This window comes from Mustela lutreola, chromosome X (genome assembly GCF_030435805.1).
Source record: "Mustela lutreola isolate mMusLut2 chromosome X, mMusLut2.pri, whole genome shotgun sequence".
NCBI classification, from domain to species: domain Eukaryota; kingdom Metazoa; phylum Chordata; class Mammalia; order Carnivora; family Mustelidae; genus Mustela; species Mustela lutreola.
In genome coordinates this window covers 20,174,467-20,188,628 of record NC_081308.1, presented here as the reverse complement: position 1 = coordinate 20,188,628, position 14,162 = coordinate 20,174,467, and the positions used below count along the sequence as shown (strand labels likewise).

The window sequence follows — 14,162 nt, the reverse complement described above, 5'->3', positions numbered from 1 at the left end:
GGACTGTGGGGAACGATTAAAAAAGAAAAAAAAAATCACAGGAGCTCAGAAAATTAAAAGTCATCCTCACAACAGTTAGAGACGAAAAAACAAAATTCCATGCAAAGAAAAATAAAGACCCTAATATTGGATTCACAGATTCAAATAGCTCATTTTACAGTCAAACTAATATCACACTTCATGCACACATTTGACACTGTTTATGCCTCATTTGCCACAAAAAGATCATGGTAAACAAAGATTACATTTCCCCCAAAGTTACTAGCTGAAACCAGGTGCAGTCAGGATTATTCAACCTTGAAAAAGTCATAATGAAGACAGGATATCTTCCCATATGCAAAGAGTAAGATTCTTTTCATAATTATGGAGCATTCAGCAACAACTGACTGACTTAGAATCTGTAAGAAAGTGAGACACAATAACAGGGTCTTTGGGAGTACTTCGTTTTTATTAGCAGCATTGATTTCACCAAGGCTCAGTGATCATTACCTGCTATCATGATGAAACTGTTCAACCCCCTAAGATTAAAGGACTTTTTTTTTTTTTAACAAGCCATCCTTTTTAACCCGTTGGCATCAATCACAGAGGACACAGCTTAAGAAGCACTGCAGAATGGCACAGTGGACTGAGGGTGAGAAGCCCAGAGCTCTGCCACTAACAGCTGCCCACTTTATCTTTTGGAGCCTTAGCTTCCTCCTCTGCAACTAGACCAGAATGTCTGAGGATTATTCCAGCACTAGAAATTTCCTTTTACCATTGCATTTGGAAGACAGGCCAATAACAGACTACTACCTCTTTCAAATGCAAAATATTTCCCAATAGTGGTTGGAAAGGCCTATCCTCGACTCTGGTAGTAACAGGAATTCAGTAAGGACACATACCATAAACTGGCTGCTTTCCTAATACAGCTGTGCTTCAATGCCTCAATCTTAACCTCCAACACCAATTACTACAGCCAAGCACTAGCCTTTAGAAATTTCTGTGATGCCAGAATTGTTCTGTTATCTGTGCCATCCACAGATATGGTAGCTACTAGCCACATGTGGCTATTAAAGCATTCAGAATGTGGCTACTGGCTGAGAAACTGATTTTGAAATTTTATTTCATTTTATTTTCTTAAAGATTTTATTTACTTATTTGACAGACAGAGATCACAAGTAGGCAGAGAGGCAGGCGGGGTGGGTGGGAGGAAGCAGGCTCCCTGCTGAGTGGAGAGCCCGATGCGGGGCTCCATCCCAGGACCCTGAGATCATGATCTAAGCCGAAGGCAGAGGCTTAACCCACTGAGCCACCCAGGCACCCCAAATTTTATTTCATTTTAATTTAAATCTAAATTTAAAGAGCTACATGTAGACATATATGGTACCACAGTGGATGGTGCAGCACTAGACCCTGTCCTGCAAAACAATGTTTTTGTTTTTTTTTTAAGTAAGAGTATCAACCAGTAAACAAAAGGTAGAAAAAATAAACTCATTTTTACACAGGACAGAAAGAAGACTGTTGTTTCTTAAGGTTCTAATCCTTGGCAATTGACACTGTGCATTCTGATGCTTTGTACATGGATTAACGTGGAGGGGGTGCAACATTCATCTCTGTTACCTATTCTTCCCCCACAGCCCTGTAAGGTAATTTCAACAAGAGCAGTGAATGCACGTCTGGTGCTCTGACATCTTTCATGTGCATCATGCACAGGACTGTCAATCACTGTATAGTTTATTTCAATGAACATCTATTAAATCCCTACTATGTGCGTGACACTGTACTAGAAGCTGAAAAAAAAAAAGGTCCCAGCCATCCAGGAGTTAAATAAAAGGGTTTGGGATAAGAAAAATTCAGAATCAGATCTTTATAAAATAATGTAACAAACACTATGATGGGAAAGGGTATGATGGGGTACCAGGGAAAGGGCCCTTAGGCCAGTCTGGAGGATTAGGAAAACTTCCCAGACATGACACACCTGGGCTGAGCCAAACACAAGGAGAAAAGGAACACAGTATCAAAAACAACAGGTACAGGGAACTATCTCTAGAACACAAAAGTCATACACAGCAGGTATCAGAAGCCTTGCTAAGGAACTTGGACTGTACCCGTAAAACTCCACACAGGAGTTTTCTTTTTTTCTTTTTCTTTTTTTTTTTTTTAAACAAGGAAATGATGTGATCAGTGCTACCCATCTGGACAATCCCTCTGGCTGCAATGGAGGGGATGACAGCTAAAAGATCCTTTAGGAAGCTTAGGAAGCTGGTGCAATGGTTTCAGTAGGCAAGAAGGAATCAGAGGCAACTACAGAGAGAAGACAGCTTGTCTACTTTCGGAGGGGAAGACTAACAAGACTTGGTGAGGAAAGTGAAGGAAAGGGGCAGTCAAGGCTTACTCCCAATTTTCAGTTTTGAGGGAACTATTAGCCAGGACAGGGAATCAAATCCAGCATGGCGCAAATCCAGCAAAGGGATTAGCATTGGGAAGGGCAGGCCCACCACATCACACAACTCTAGCAAGCCCCACAGTGTCATTGTGCTCCAGGAAGCCTAAAACACATGAAACGCATGTGAAAATGGTGTCCCCTTGAAGCCATACAACAGGGCAGGCCAGGGTTTCAGCAATTGATGAGAAATAATTGCTCAGCCTCATGCAATCCCACTTACCAGTCTACCTTCCACTGGTAAGTTAGCAAAAGAGGTAAGCAAGGAGGTAAGAGGATCTAACCAAATTATCTTGTGACAGCTAAAGTAGATATCATGTCTAAGATGGCTTATTCTTTACCTGTGAAACTAAGACGTGGCAGTGTGCTACTCAAATAGCTGTGTACGTGTTCCTGTGCATTTGATATGCTGAAGCCTATTAATGCTTCTGCCCCCCCCGCTTCACAGAGACAGTAACAACTTTCCAGTTAGTCAATGCCTGATTATCTTTAAGGTAAATCTGGTCTTCAAGTCTGATGGTTAATACTTAACTCTTCTTACTCATTCACTTGCTATACGGATACTCTATTTTCACCAGATGCAGCCTCGAGGAAACCACTTTGAAAAATACAGTTGCATCTACCCTCATACCCAGACATGGATCTGAATAAAGGCAACTCTATTTCAGGATATGTATGGTATATTAATCCAATATACCTTGGCATGCCCAGCCCTGCGGTGAAGGGCTCAAGGACTACAAAAAGAAACTAGAGTGCCTCCTGGCTTTGAGTCAGAATTCACATTTTCAGTTCATTTGGAGGAGGATCTGGGAATCATCTGTGATTCCTCCCTCCTGTCAGCTCCCACATCAAGCCATCAACAGGTTCACATCAAAATCCACGTGAGATGCATTCACTCCTCTCCTTCTCCACTAGGCCAAGTAACTAGCATGCCTGCCCTGAACTGACTGATCTCCAGGGCTTCCCCCACTAGCACGGTTCCAGTCTCCACCCCCACCAAACCCCAAACACACCATTCTCCACACAAACTGGAAGGCTCTTGTTAAACTGTAAACCCAACCATATGACCACCAATCCCTCCACCAGCACTTAAAATCCCCCTCTGCTCCTATAGTAAGATCTAAATTCCTCATTATGGCTTTCAAGGTCCTTCATTACCTGCCCTTTGCCTTTGTCTCCTGCTTCATTTTCTACCAATCTTGGCCCTTGATTGACTGTGCTACAACCACAGAGGCCTCCTTTCTCTCTCCAGGCCTCTGTGCTCACTGTTTCCTCAGGCTGATACACTCTTTCCTCAGCTCAGCATGGGCTTCCAATCTCAGCCCAATGGCGCTCTCCTCAGAGAGGCCTTCCTCAGCCATTCCCCGACTAAATGCCTTCACACCATTTATCAACTTACCTTAATTACTGCCCATTCCCCCCACAGCTCCCACCCCGCTAGAATATAAGCTCCATTAGGACTGGGAACTTGTCCAGCTTGTTCATGCCATCTCAGTACGTGGCACACAACAGGTGTCCAATGTGTCAAATAAAGAAACACATTACTGATTCCATTTAAAATAAAATGTGTAACTACAACTTTAGATACATCAAAGGCTAACTACAAGTACACATTCCAAAATCACATATAACTGGTTTACAGAAAAAAAAGTGTTTAAGGATTATTCACACCACAACTCCTCTCAACCTGGGATGCTCGCATCCTTTACGATGAAAGAGTGGTGCTTTCTTACAACACACGTACGTGAGGACAGAGTCTTTGTCAACTATAAATAACTAAACCACTTAAGGGAAAGGCACTATTCTGTATTAAAGAGGTACATATGATTACCTGGTTGATTGTACTGATCTTCATAAGCATCCAGCCAATAAAACTGAAACACTTGCTCCTCATCTGTTCCTTTTACCAGTGGGAGGTGACTGGCATCCACTTGGACTTCCTGGGCTGAGAAACTGCTGTCATCTTCCTGATCAATGTCCCAACAAGAAACATCTGGGAGAAAACTTCCCCTGCAGAAATTACATTTTGAAAACCTTTCAAAATCCAACAGAATAATTTATAGTGCTACTTGCCAGAAACGTCATAAAATGCTCTTACAAGTAGGATGTGGTCCCTTTCCCAGGATCTGCCTCATGCTTCACCCCCTCTGCTGGCTCACTCTCTTGGTGCCAAGTCTTGACAGCCACAGGCTCCACATCCACTTCCTCAGCCTCCATGGGCTCGTCAAAGTCACCGTCTTCAAACTCCATTGCTCCTGAGTCCTCCTTGTCATCTACACACAACGCTGGCACTGGCTCTCCTGTAGGCGTCATCACACATTCCCATCATGTACTGCTGCCGTGGAACACAAAGGCCTCCCCAGCACGGCGATAGGAGCCTACCCTTTCTCCCACACTGCATTTGCATTTCTCTTCCATCTCCAAACTGGATGTTTAAGTTTTACTGCTGTGGATTCAAATCTGCCACAACTGAACCTGCTATCATAATAGCTTCAAAATCATCTCCACTTCGTCTTTCATGGTGCCTCCATTTCTGACAGCAGTTTGCAACTACCCTTGTAGGTCTGCGTGACATCAGACTCACTCACCAGCAAATTCAGCACATTTAAGGGGAACTGAAGTTAATGGAGGCTCCTTTCTTAAGACAGGGGAAGCCGTTTTTCCTGAAGGAACTACCTGTAAATATTTTTAAATGTTCAGTCAGTTAGACCAGCATACCAAAAAATATGCAACCATCCTACCCTGACCAGAGAAAATGACAGTTCCCACTTATACAACAATTTTATGTATTATTAACGTAACAGCTTCCATTATTTTACTGTTACCTACGTTTACAAAAAAATACTTGTTTCCAGGAAGAAAATTATTACATTTAGCACTGCTGTAATACCTATAATAAACATACTAGTTACTAAAAATTTACTATGAAAAAACCAGGCACATGCTATTCTTGAAATACATGAAACTATATAATGAAACAGGAGGCCTAATTTAAAACAAAAATCAAGAACAAATTCAAAAGCTTTTCCCTCATATAGAAAATCAACTAACTAAGTTTTAAGCAATAATATAAATCAAGATTGAAGGCATTTCCACACACTTTACCTTGGGGGTGTGCACAGAGAAAGGATTCATTGAAGCTCCAATGGATCTTTTTTTCTTTGGTATCATTACAGGTGGTGGAGTTATCTGAGGTTTCTAAAGGGAGGAATAAGACATTCCCTGCCATGCTTGGCTTTCCACAGACAGAAAAAGTACATTTCTTCCCCCATTAAGGCCCAATAAGCAAAGCATTTTTTTTCCTTCCCTGCTCCCCCCGCAGATCTATGTTCATGTACTGTAGTTACTATAGCAACAATATCACAGACTCACGAGAAAACCAGAATAGATATTAAGTCCACATCTCACCAGTTTTTTCTTTTTACAACTTAACATACTTTCCCCTACCCTTCCAGGATATTGCATTTAAAAACTGTCAAGCTAGAGGGACGCCTGGGTGGCTCAGTGGGTTAAAGCCTCTGCCTTTAGCTCAGGTCATGATCCCAGGGTCCTGGGATCAAGGCCTGCATCAGGCTCTCTGCTCAGTGGAGAGCCTGCTTCCCTTCCTCTCTCTCTGCCTGCCTCTCTGCCTACTTGTGATCTCTGTCTGTCAAATAAATAAATAAAAATCTTTTTATAAATAAATAAATAAATAAATAGTAAAATAAAAACTGCCAAGCTAGAGCCACACGCGTTGGTATTAGTTGGTTTAATCAAGGGTGACTTGGAAAGAAACATCCCCCTTAATCTGTTTAGTCCTCGTGAAATAGCCCAAATGCAAATTCGCAGAGCAGCTGAGCCTGTCTGAGTTGTCTCGGGGACAGCTCACTGACTCTTGCCCTTTACTCCCTCTCTGAATTCAAGATGAGGATCTCCCAGCCGAATGTGCACACTGACAGGTATCAGTCTATTTCGGGACCATACACTGCAGCAACTGAACACAAGCAGTGGGCATTCCCAAGACTGACTCGCGTGTGCATTCATACTATTTCAAACACATCCCCACGTAGCCCCATCGACCTAATTGCAGAACTTGTAACAGCTGGAAACTACTCACCTAACATGGTAAGAAAGCCATTTTGGAGAGTTGTTTTGGAAAAGGGTTATTTTTCTTTGTGGGGTTTTATTTTGGGTGTATACAGTGGTATTGTCGTTGAATTTTTTTGTTTTTAATTCTAGCAACAGTCTGTTCTATAAAATTACTGAATTATTTCTTCAGCCTATGACCCCTGCATATTTGACAACTCCCAGAGAATGACTTACCTCAGTGTTCAGATCTTGTAGAATGTCACCTAGCAGATCATCCTTGGACAAATCTACCACTTTCTGGAAATTATAAAGAGAGGTAGAATGAGAAAGCCCTGCATTTCATGTTTTCACCCAGACCACGTGTCTGTGAAACGAAGAACCAAACCAGTCAGTCCTTGCCTCTTCAGTCTTGAGTGCTCATCTACTGTTCACAGATCTTAACAATCACCTGTGTACATTTAATGCCTAAACCTAGAGCTTGCTTCCTGTTTGTACCCTCATTTCATGATCCTCCTGCTAGCAAATCAATGAAACAAACACACTGTCCGTGCAGCTTTTCATTCACTTTTCTATCTCCAAGTTCCAAACAATGAGGTTCCTAAATTCACCCGGAAATCTACATCTACTTTTGTGACTAAAATCAGGAAAATACAACTGAAATAGCTGAGCTCAAATCCATTGAGCACCTATTGTCTATACAATCAAATACTAAATTTACTTCTCAAAAGAAAAGACAAAATATCAGAAAATTACAAAACTCACATCTGCAGTCTTCTTCCCAGCACTAGCAATGAACATTGACTTGATATTGTTTGGTTTTGTCACCACTGCCTTCTTTACATTCCTCCTGTCTTTGGTACGTGCTTTATCATCTTTTCCTGTTGGAATATAACTGATTTATAAACATGCACCAGGAAAAATCAATATGGGAAACTAAAAGCCAAGTCACCTGCCCTCTGTACAGGATAATGAGAAGAAAAACATAAAGAATTCAAAATACAAAATGAGATTTTATATATGGTACACAGGAAAGAATTGTTAAAAACAACTTAATTCCAGAAAACTTAGGCTAAATGTTATTATAAAAACTGGTGACAGGGCTCCTGGCTGGCCCAGTGGAGAGTGCAACTCTCAATCTTGGGGTTGTAAGTTTGAGGCCCACGTTGGGTGTAAAGATGTTAAAAAATCTTTTAAAAACTGATGAAATAGCACTGGCTATTTCAGTGGACAGACAGGCAGACAACACACAAGTAGAAGGCTGGTGAACCCAGGCTGGGAGATACCATGGCAGCTGCTCCAGAGAAGACCTTCCCTGTACAGGCTCACCAGATGCCTCAGGTAGAACGCAGCTACTCCTGAGCTATGAGAAGGGACTGTATGACATTTTTGCAATGGCTTGACAATAAATATTTGTACATTTAGCAGAAAAAAAACTGATGAAATACTAGTTAAATACCAGAAATAAGTTATTAAGTGGGATTATTTAATGGCTATCATTAGTGTGAATAAAAATCCTGTTAAAAGGTCGGGAGGGGGTTGTTTTTTTTTTTCCCAAGAGAAATAAAATGCTCAAGCTCATCTGGAACCAAGGAATTAGTATAGCAGCCTTCATGAGATCATCTTTTTAGTGCTGTCCTGAATCTGACAGGAAAACTAACTGTGAAGAAATAGGATTACCAGTCATGATAGTATAGCATCCTAATTTCCATCTTATGAGGAACAGCAACTACACACACACAATATGTTGTCACAACACTAAATGGCACAGAGACATCCACTCAGTAAAGAACAACTTGTGCCACATGTTTTCTCTTATGGCCATGTGTAAATCACCTACAAACTCTTCTAATACTGTCAGTTTTACTCTCTCTTTCAGATTCATTCCAGAGAAGTCTCTACCTCAAAAAGACCTAGAATGAATAGGTTATATAGTGTGGTAGCAGCATAAGAATACTCACACCAGATGAAATAGAAAATCAAATCCAGAAAAAACTAAATTACTTATGGAATTTAGCACATATAAAAGTGGCATCTCATATCACTGGGGAGAAGATGGACTTTTTAATAAGTAGTGTTGGCTACCCATATGTAAAGAAGTCAGTATAAACACCGAATAAATCAAAAATCAAAATTTTCAACATGAGAATATCCTAGACTTTAATAAAAAGGCAAGTTCCGGGGTACCTGGGTGGCTCAGTCAGTGAAGCCTCTGACTCTTGCTTTCAGCTCAGGTCATGATCTCAGAGTTGTAAGATCAACCTGAGCTGGGCATGGACCCTGCTTAAGATTCTCTCTCTCTCTACCCCCCATCTCTTAAAGAAAAAAAAAGGCAGGGTGCCTGGGTGGCTCAGTGGGTTAAGCCCAGGTCATGATCTCAGGGTCCTGGGATCAAGTCCCACACTGGGCTCTCTGCTCAGTGGGGAGCCTGCTTCCCCGCCCCCTGCCTGCTTCTCTGCCTACTTGTGATCTCTCCCTGTCAAATAAATAAATAAAATCTTAAAAAAAAAAATAAAAAAGGCAAGGGGCGCCTGGGTGGCTCAGTGGGTTAAGCCTCTGCCTTCGACTCAGGTCATGATCCCGGGGTCCTGGGATCGAGTCCCACATTGGGCTCTCTGCTCAGTGGAGAGCCTGCTTCCTCCCCTCCCTCTGCCTGCCTCTCTGCCTACTTGTGATCTCTGTCTGTCAAATAAATAAGTAAAATCTTTAAAAAAAAAAAAAAGGCAAGTTCCTTTGTAACCTGGGTTTTGGGAAAGTCTTTCTGATTCAAAATCCATCTGTAAGGGAAAAAAAACTGATAAATTCAATTACAACAGAAATAAATTTAAAGACAAAACATGAAAAAAAATTATAACATTTTATAGATAAAGGACCAATTTCTCTGATTAAAAAAAAAATAGTGCCCTGGATTTAAAAAGCCCCAAACCCAAAAGGAATGTGCACAATAAACACGCACAAACAGTTCACATAAAAAATATATAAACAGCTATTACATTTTATGAAAAGATGCTCAACTTAATGTGTAAAAGAAACACAAATGAAAACCACACCGAGATGTTATTTCTCGTGTATCAGAGTGGCAAAACTCCAAAAGCTTCATAATGCAGTCTCTTGGTGAGGCCACAGGAGTATAAATTGTTGGAAGATGGGAATTCAAATTGTTAAGGGGAGTGTAAAATGGGACAACTGCTAGAACAATAGTTCATAAAACTTCATGTGCATTTTCCTCTCTGAGCCAGCAATTCTTCTCGGAATTTTCTGAGGAAAGCACCATATGCACCAAGTTATTCAATGCAGAATTATTTGTGAAGGCAAATTACTGAGGGTTCCTGGGTGGCTCAGTCGGTTAAGCATCTGCCTTCAGCTCTGGTCATGATCTCAGAGTCCTGGGATTGAGTCCCGCATCGGGTTCCCTGCTCCGTGGGGGGGCCTGCCCCCCTATCTCATGAATAAATAAATTTTTAAAATGTAAAAATAAAAATAAAAGCAAATTACTGAAAATCCAATTGACAATTCAGTGAAGCCATTTGAATACACCATCATCATACATTTATACAGTAAAATACTATGCAACAATATAGAAACAAGTAAAAAAGAAAAAAGATCTCTATGTGCTAATATAGGATGATTTTCACAATAGCATGTTAAGTGAAAAAAACACAAAAGTACAAAAGCATCTATAGGAAATTATCTTTCATGTAAGGAAAAAAAAGTAAATAAAAATATATACACATAATTCCATTCCTGGGTAGATACTCCCAAGAACTGAAAACAGGTGTTCAAACAAAAACTTGCACACAAATGTTTATAGCAGCACTATTCGCAATAACCAAAAAGTAGAAACATCCTAAATTCCACATGCAATGGAATATTATTCAGTCATAAGAAAGAATGAAGTACTAATACATCCTACAACATAAGGGAAACTTGAAAACATCACACTAAACTAAAGGAGCCACACACAAATGGTCACACAGTTTATCATTCCATTTACCTGAAACATTCAAAATAGGCAAATCCATAGAGATGGAAAGACTAGTAGCTGTCAGGGGATCTGGAAAGGAAGACTGGGGAGTGACTGTTAAATGGATATGGGTTTCCACTCAGAGGGATAAAAACGTTCTGGTACTAGATAATGGTCATGGCTACAAGCACTGTTAATGTATTAAACATCACTTATGAGAAATTATATGTATATTTAACCACAATAAAAAGGGCATTTTTTCATGTGTCCAAAAATACAAAAGTCTATAGGACATTTCTGAGAAATATAAGACAAGAAAAATAATTTTTTATTGCGATCATTTGGCAGTTTGGAAACAGAATATAATTAATGGCCAAAATGTTCAGAATACAAAATACAGGTCCTAATACAGGGTATCAAGAGAGAAGGTCAATAGAGGTTTGAATAACAAGGAAGGTTTCATAAGCAGGCTTTAATTTCACCACTGTAGGTTAGTAGTATCTAGAGAGAAGGACAAAAAGAAACATAAAAAATAGGAGTCAACATTTGATGTAGAATCTTCCACAATTTTAGTGCTTCTGTTTATTTGCTTTATTCATTTTTCTACTAATTTTTTTCATTAGGACTTAGTTAATATTTTCTGTCTCTATTTGAAGCATGTCAGGGATCGGATCCACACCACAGTTACCCTTTCATACATCTGTGCAAAACGTTAACAATTTCTTCGAAGTCCTTAAAGTGGACTGCAAAATTCCACTTCCCTTCCTAAGATCTTGAGACCTTATTGGACTCTCCTAAGGGACACTGAAACAGTGGGGACTTGTGGATGAATGGTGGCAAAGCATGGAATAAAGACTTCCGAGACTAGCTCTCCTCCAGAATGCAAAGTCATTCTCTTCACTGATGTATTACTGTGAAGAAATAACAAGATGACAACAGAAACAAAAAGATGGTTCATTTACTCAACAAATGCTGCATACTTTCTCTGCACTTGCTACTGTGATTGGCAGAGAGATGACTAGGACACGGGTCCTTTTCTCAAGAACTTCCCTGTCCAGTGCAACCTAATTTACAGCCATGTCCAGGTAAGTGACTGGACTCACTCAAAATGATACAGGCAATGAACAACATAACCAGAACTTGAACAAAGGCCTCCTCAGTTCAGGGAGATAAAAAAGCACACAGGCTCCTTTCGTTCTCTTCTTCATGGACATACAAAAACTAGGAACACACAATTAACCGCACTGCGATCAAACAGTACCACTGTGTAGAGTTCCTACATTACAAATGTTGGCAGAAACAAGAAAGTCCACATATTCTAACTTAACTAATGAATGAATAAATAACATCCCACATTTTAAAAATATACACATCCTTACTTTTTTGGAAAAGGAAAAACATGAAGGATAATCAGAAACTATTAAAAATGGTTACCTATGGAAATGTGTAGAAATGAAGAAGTAGAAAGCACAGGGGTGAGAGTAAGATCTACCTGAGTCTATCTTAATATCGTTATGAATTTGAAATCGTACAAATGTCTTACAATATTCAAAAAATAAAATTAAAATGGAAAGATTTTTTAAAACCTTAATAGGAATACAAACACAAATGAATCTAGAGTAAACTGAGAAAATAGCATACAGAAAAAAATGACTTCATAACACCTTCCAAACACAATTCTCTAACTATACACCTTTACCAAGATATAAACCAAATAAAACCATAAAGAAATTATAAACTTCATTTAGAAAGGTTGTCAGTAGACATGCTGATTTAATAGCTCTAAAATTTCTAAAATTATTTTGTGTCTATTTTAGAGCACAAGGGTTTTCACTGGGGTTGAAGGCAGATACAAATATAGAACTGGTGAAGGTGAAGAAGAGCCCTGTAGTGTTGTATTTGAATTGAATCTATCAGCATGAAAACATAACATATATATAAAATCTCTGAATTCTGTTCACCAAAAGGGCCTAGAAACCATTAGACCTTAGTAGCAAGGAGTACCATCCATTCCCTAGATCTGAATACCATTCTCCACTAAAGAAGCCATGACTCTCGGGAGAAATGGTTAGATTCCAGGTCTGGGACAAGACAAATACAAGGAGAACCTGGAACATCTTGTTGGCTGAGGAAGCAAGAAAATGCTCAAAGACTGATGGGTTCATGTTAAAAGGACACAGGAGGCAGCTCAAGGAGGCTCCCAGTGCCAAATGTGGGATAATATGAACATCACGAAAAAAATAATGATAACAGATACTGAACTGTAACAGCAATTTTCAGTCCATGAGTTTGAAGTGATTGTTTTAAAAAGGACAGAAACAAATCATCAACAGTTGCTGAAAGCACTGGGGGAGAGCTAATGGGGAAAACAGACACAGGGTCTCAAGTTATCACCCCATATTTACATTAATACAAAGGTGGAAAGGTAGCTTTATAAGGAAAAGACCTCACAAACATCATTTTAATCAAGAGATCAAACCTAGTATCGCCAAGAATGGGACAAAGTGATCTTATGTACCCCTGATATGATCAGTGGGAAGGAAAGACACAACCTTCATCTACATTTTATTTTTGACTCTATGCACCAAGAAGCAATCAGGCAAATCCCAGACCACGGGACATTCAACAAAACCAGCCTAGTCCCTTCAAAGAGGTCAAGGTCATGAAAGACAAAAGAAAAGAAAAGAAAAGAAAAGAAAAGAAAAGAAAGAAACCAGAGGGGGAGGAGGAGAGGGATGGCACTGCTCTGCACTGAGAAACATAAACATAAAAACTAAAGTGGACTCTGAAAAAAACAGATCATTTCGGGCTAACTGGGGAAATCTTATTATGATCCAACATATTAGATGATACTATGAGAAGGGTACTGTGGCTAAGTAGACAAGCGTCCCCATTCTTAGGAGGTCACTGATGAAGCATGTAGACATTAAGCGTCATGGTGTTTACAACTTACTTTCAGAAAGTTGACCAAAATAAAGTCTGTCTGTACACAGTTGGGAAGGGGGAAGAGGAAGGAAGTAAACAAACATAGAAAATGTTAGAAATCCACAATTCGGGGCCCAAACTTTCTGAAAAGGGTAAGATAACACGGATTTTAGGTTTCTGTGGCCACACACACCTGTCTGGTGCTATGGCGTGTTCTTCTTTGCACCTCTCTCTTTTCTTAAAATGAAAAAAACATTCTGAACTGGAGAGCTACACAGTAACAGGCATGATTTCCTTCTGGGGTAATGAAAATGTGAGATGATTGTGGTGATGGCCGCCCAACTCTGGGACTACAGTAAACACCATTGAAATGTACACTTTAAATAGGTGCATTATATGGGATGTGAATTACAGCTCAATAAAGCTGTTTAAAAAAAACTGGCTGTGAGGGCCTTAGTTTGCTGACCCACAATCTACACTTGGTGATAATAAAGAAGCAAATCAAAACAACAAATACTGAAGATAATTTCCCCTTCACATTTTACAGAAACTAAATCAGGCTTGTTTACTCAAAAAAATGTTTTGCCAATGATTATGTAGCTAAGAAAATCTGACGCATTCATTTATATCATTTTAAATTTTGATTAGACAAAGCCAGTTGATTACTAAACCTTATTATTGTACTGTACTTCTATCAAAGAGCTAAAATTTGAAGTACCTCAATTCAGTAGGAATTAAAAGACATCACTTATTGCTGCAGCTCTCAAAATCAGCAAGTCTAAAATG

At 39.7% G+C, this 14,162-nt stretch overlaps 1 protein-coding gene across 2 annotated transcripts in view; it reads right to left on the bottom strand.

Annotated features, from left to right (window-relative positions):
* The window catches only part of POLA1 (DNA polymerase alpha 1, catalytic subunit), a 305,904-nt gene that overhangs the window by 282,764 nt on the left and 8,978 nt on the right, over nt 1-14,162 (bottom strand). For both annotated transcript variants that reach the window (XM_059157006.1, XM_059157005.1), the window contains exons 5-10: nt 7,253-7,368; nt 6,725-6,787; nt 5,528-5,620; nt 5,011-5,098; nt 4,521-4,722; nt 4,254-4,432 (exon numbers count right to left, since the gene is read on the bottom strand). In XM_059157006.1, coding sequence (XP_059012989.1) covers nt 4,254-4,432; nt 4,521-4,722; nt 5,011-5,098; nt 5,528-5,620; nt 6,725-6,787; nt 7,253-7,368 — 741 coding nt within the window. The remainder of the gene's footprint in view (nt 1-4,253; nt 4,433-4,520; nt 4,723-5,010; nt 5,099-5,527; nt 5,621-6,724; nt 6,788-7,252; nt 7,369-14,162) is intronic.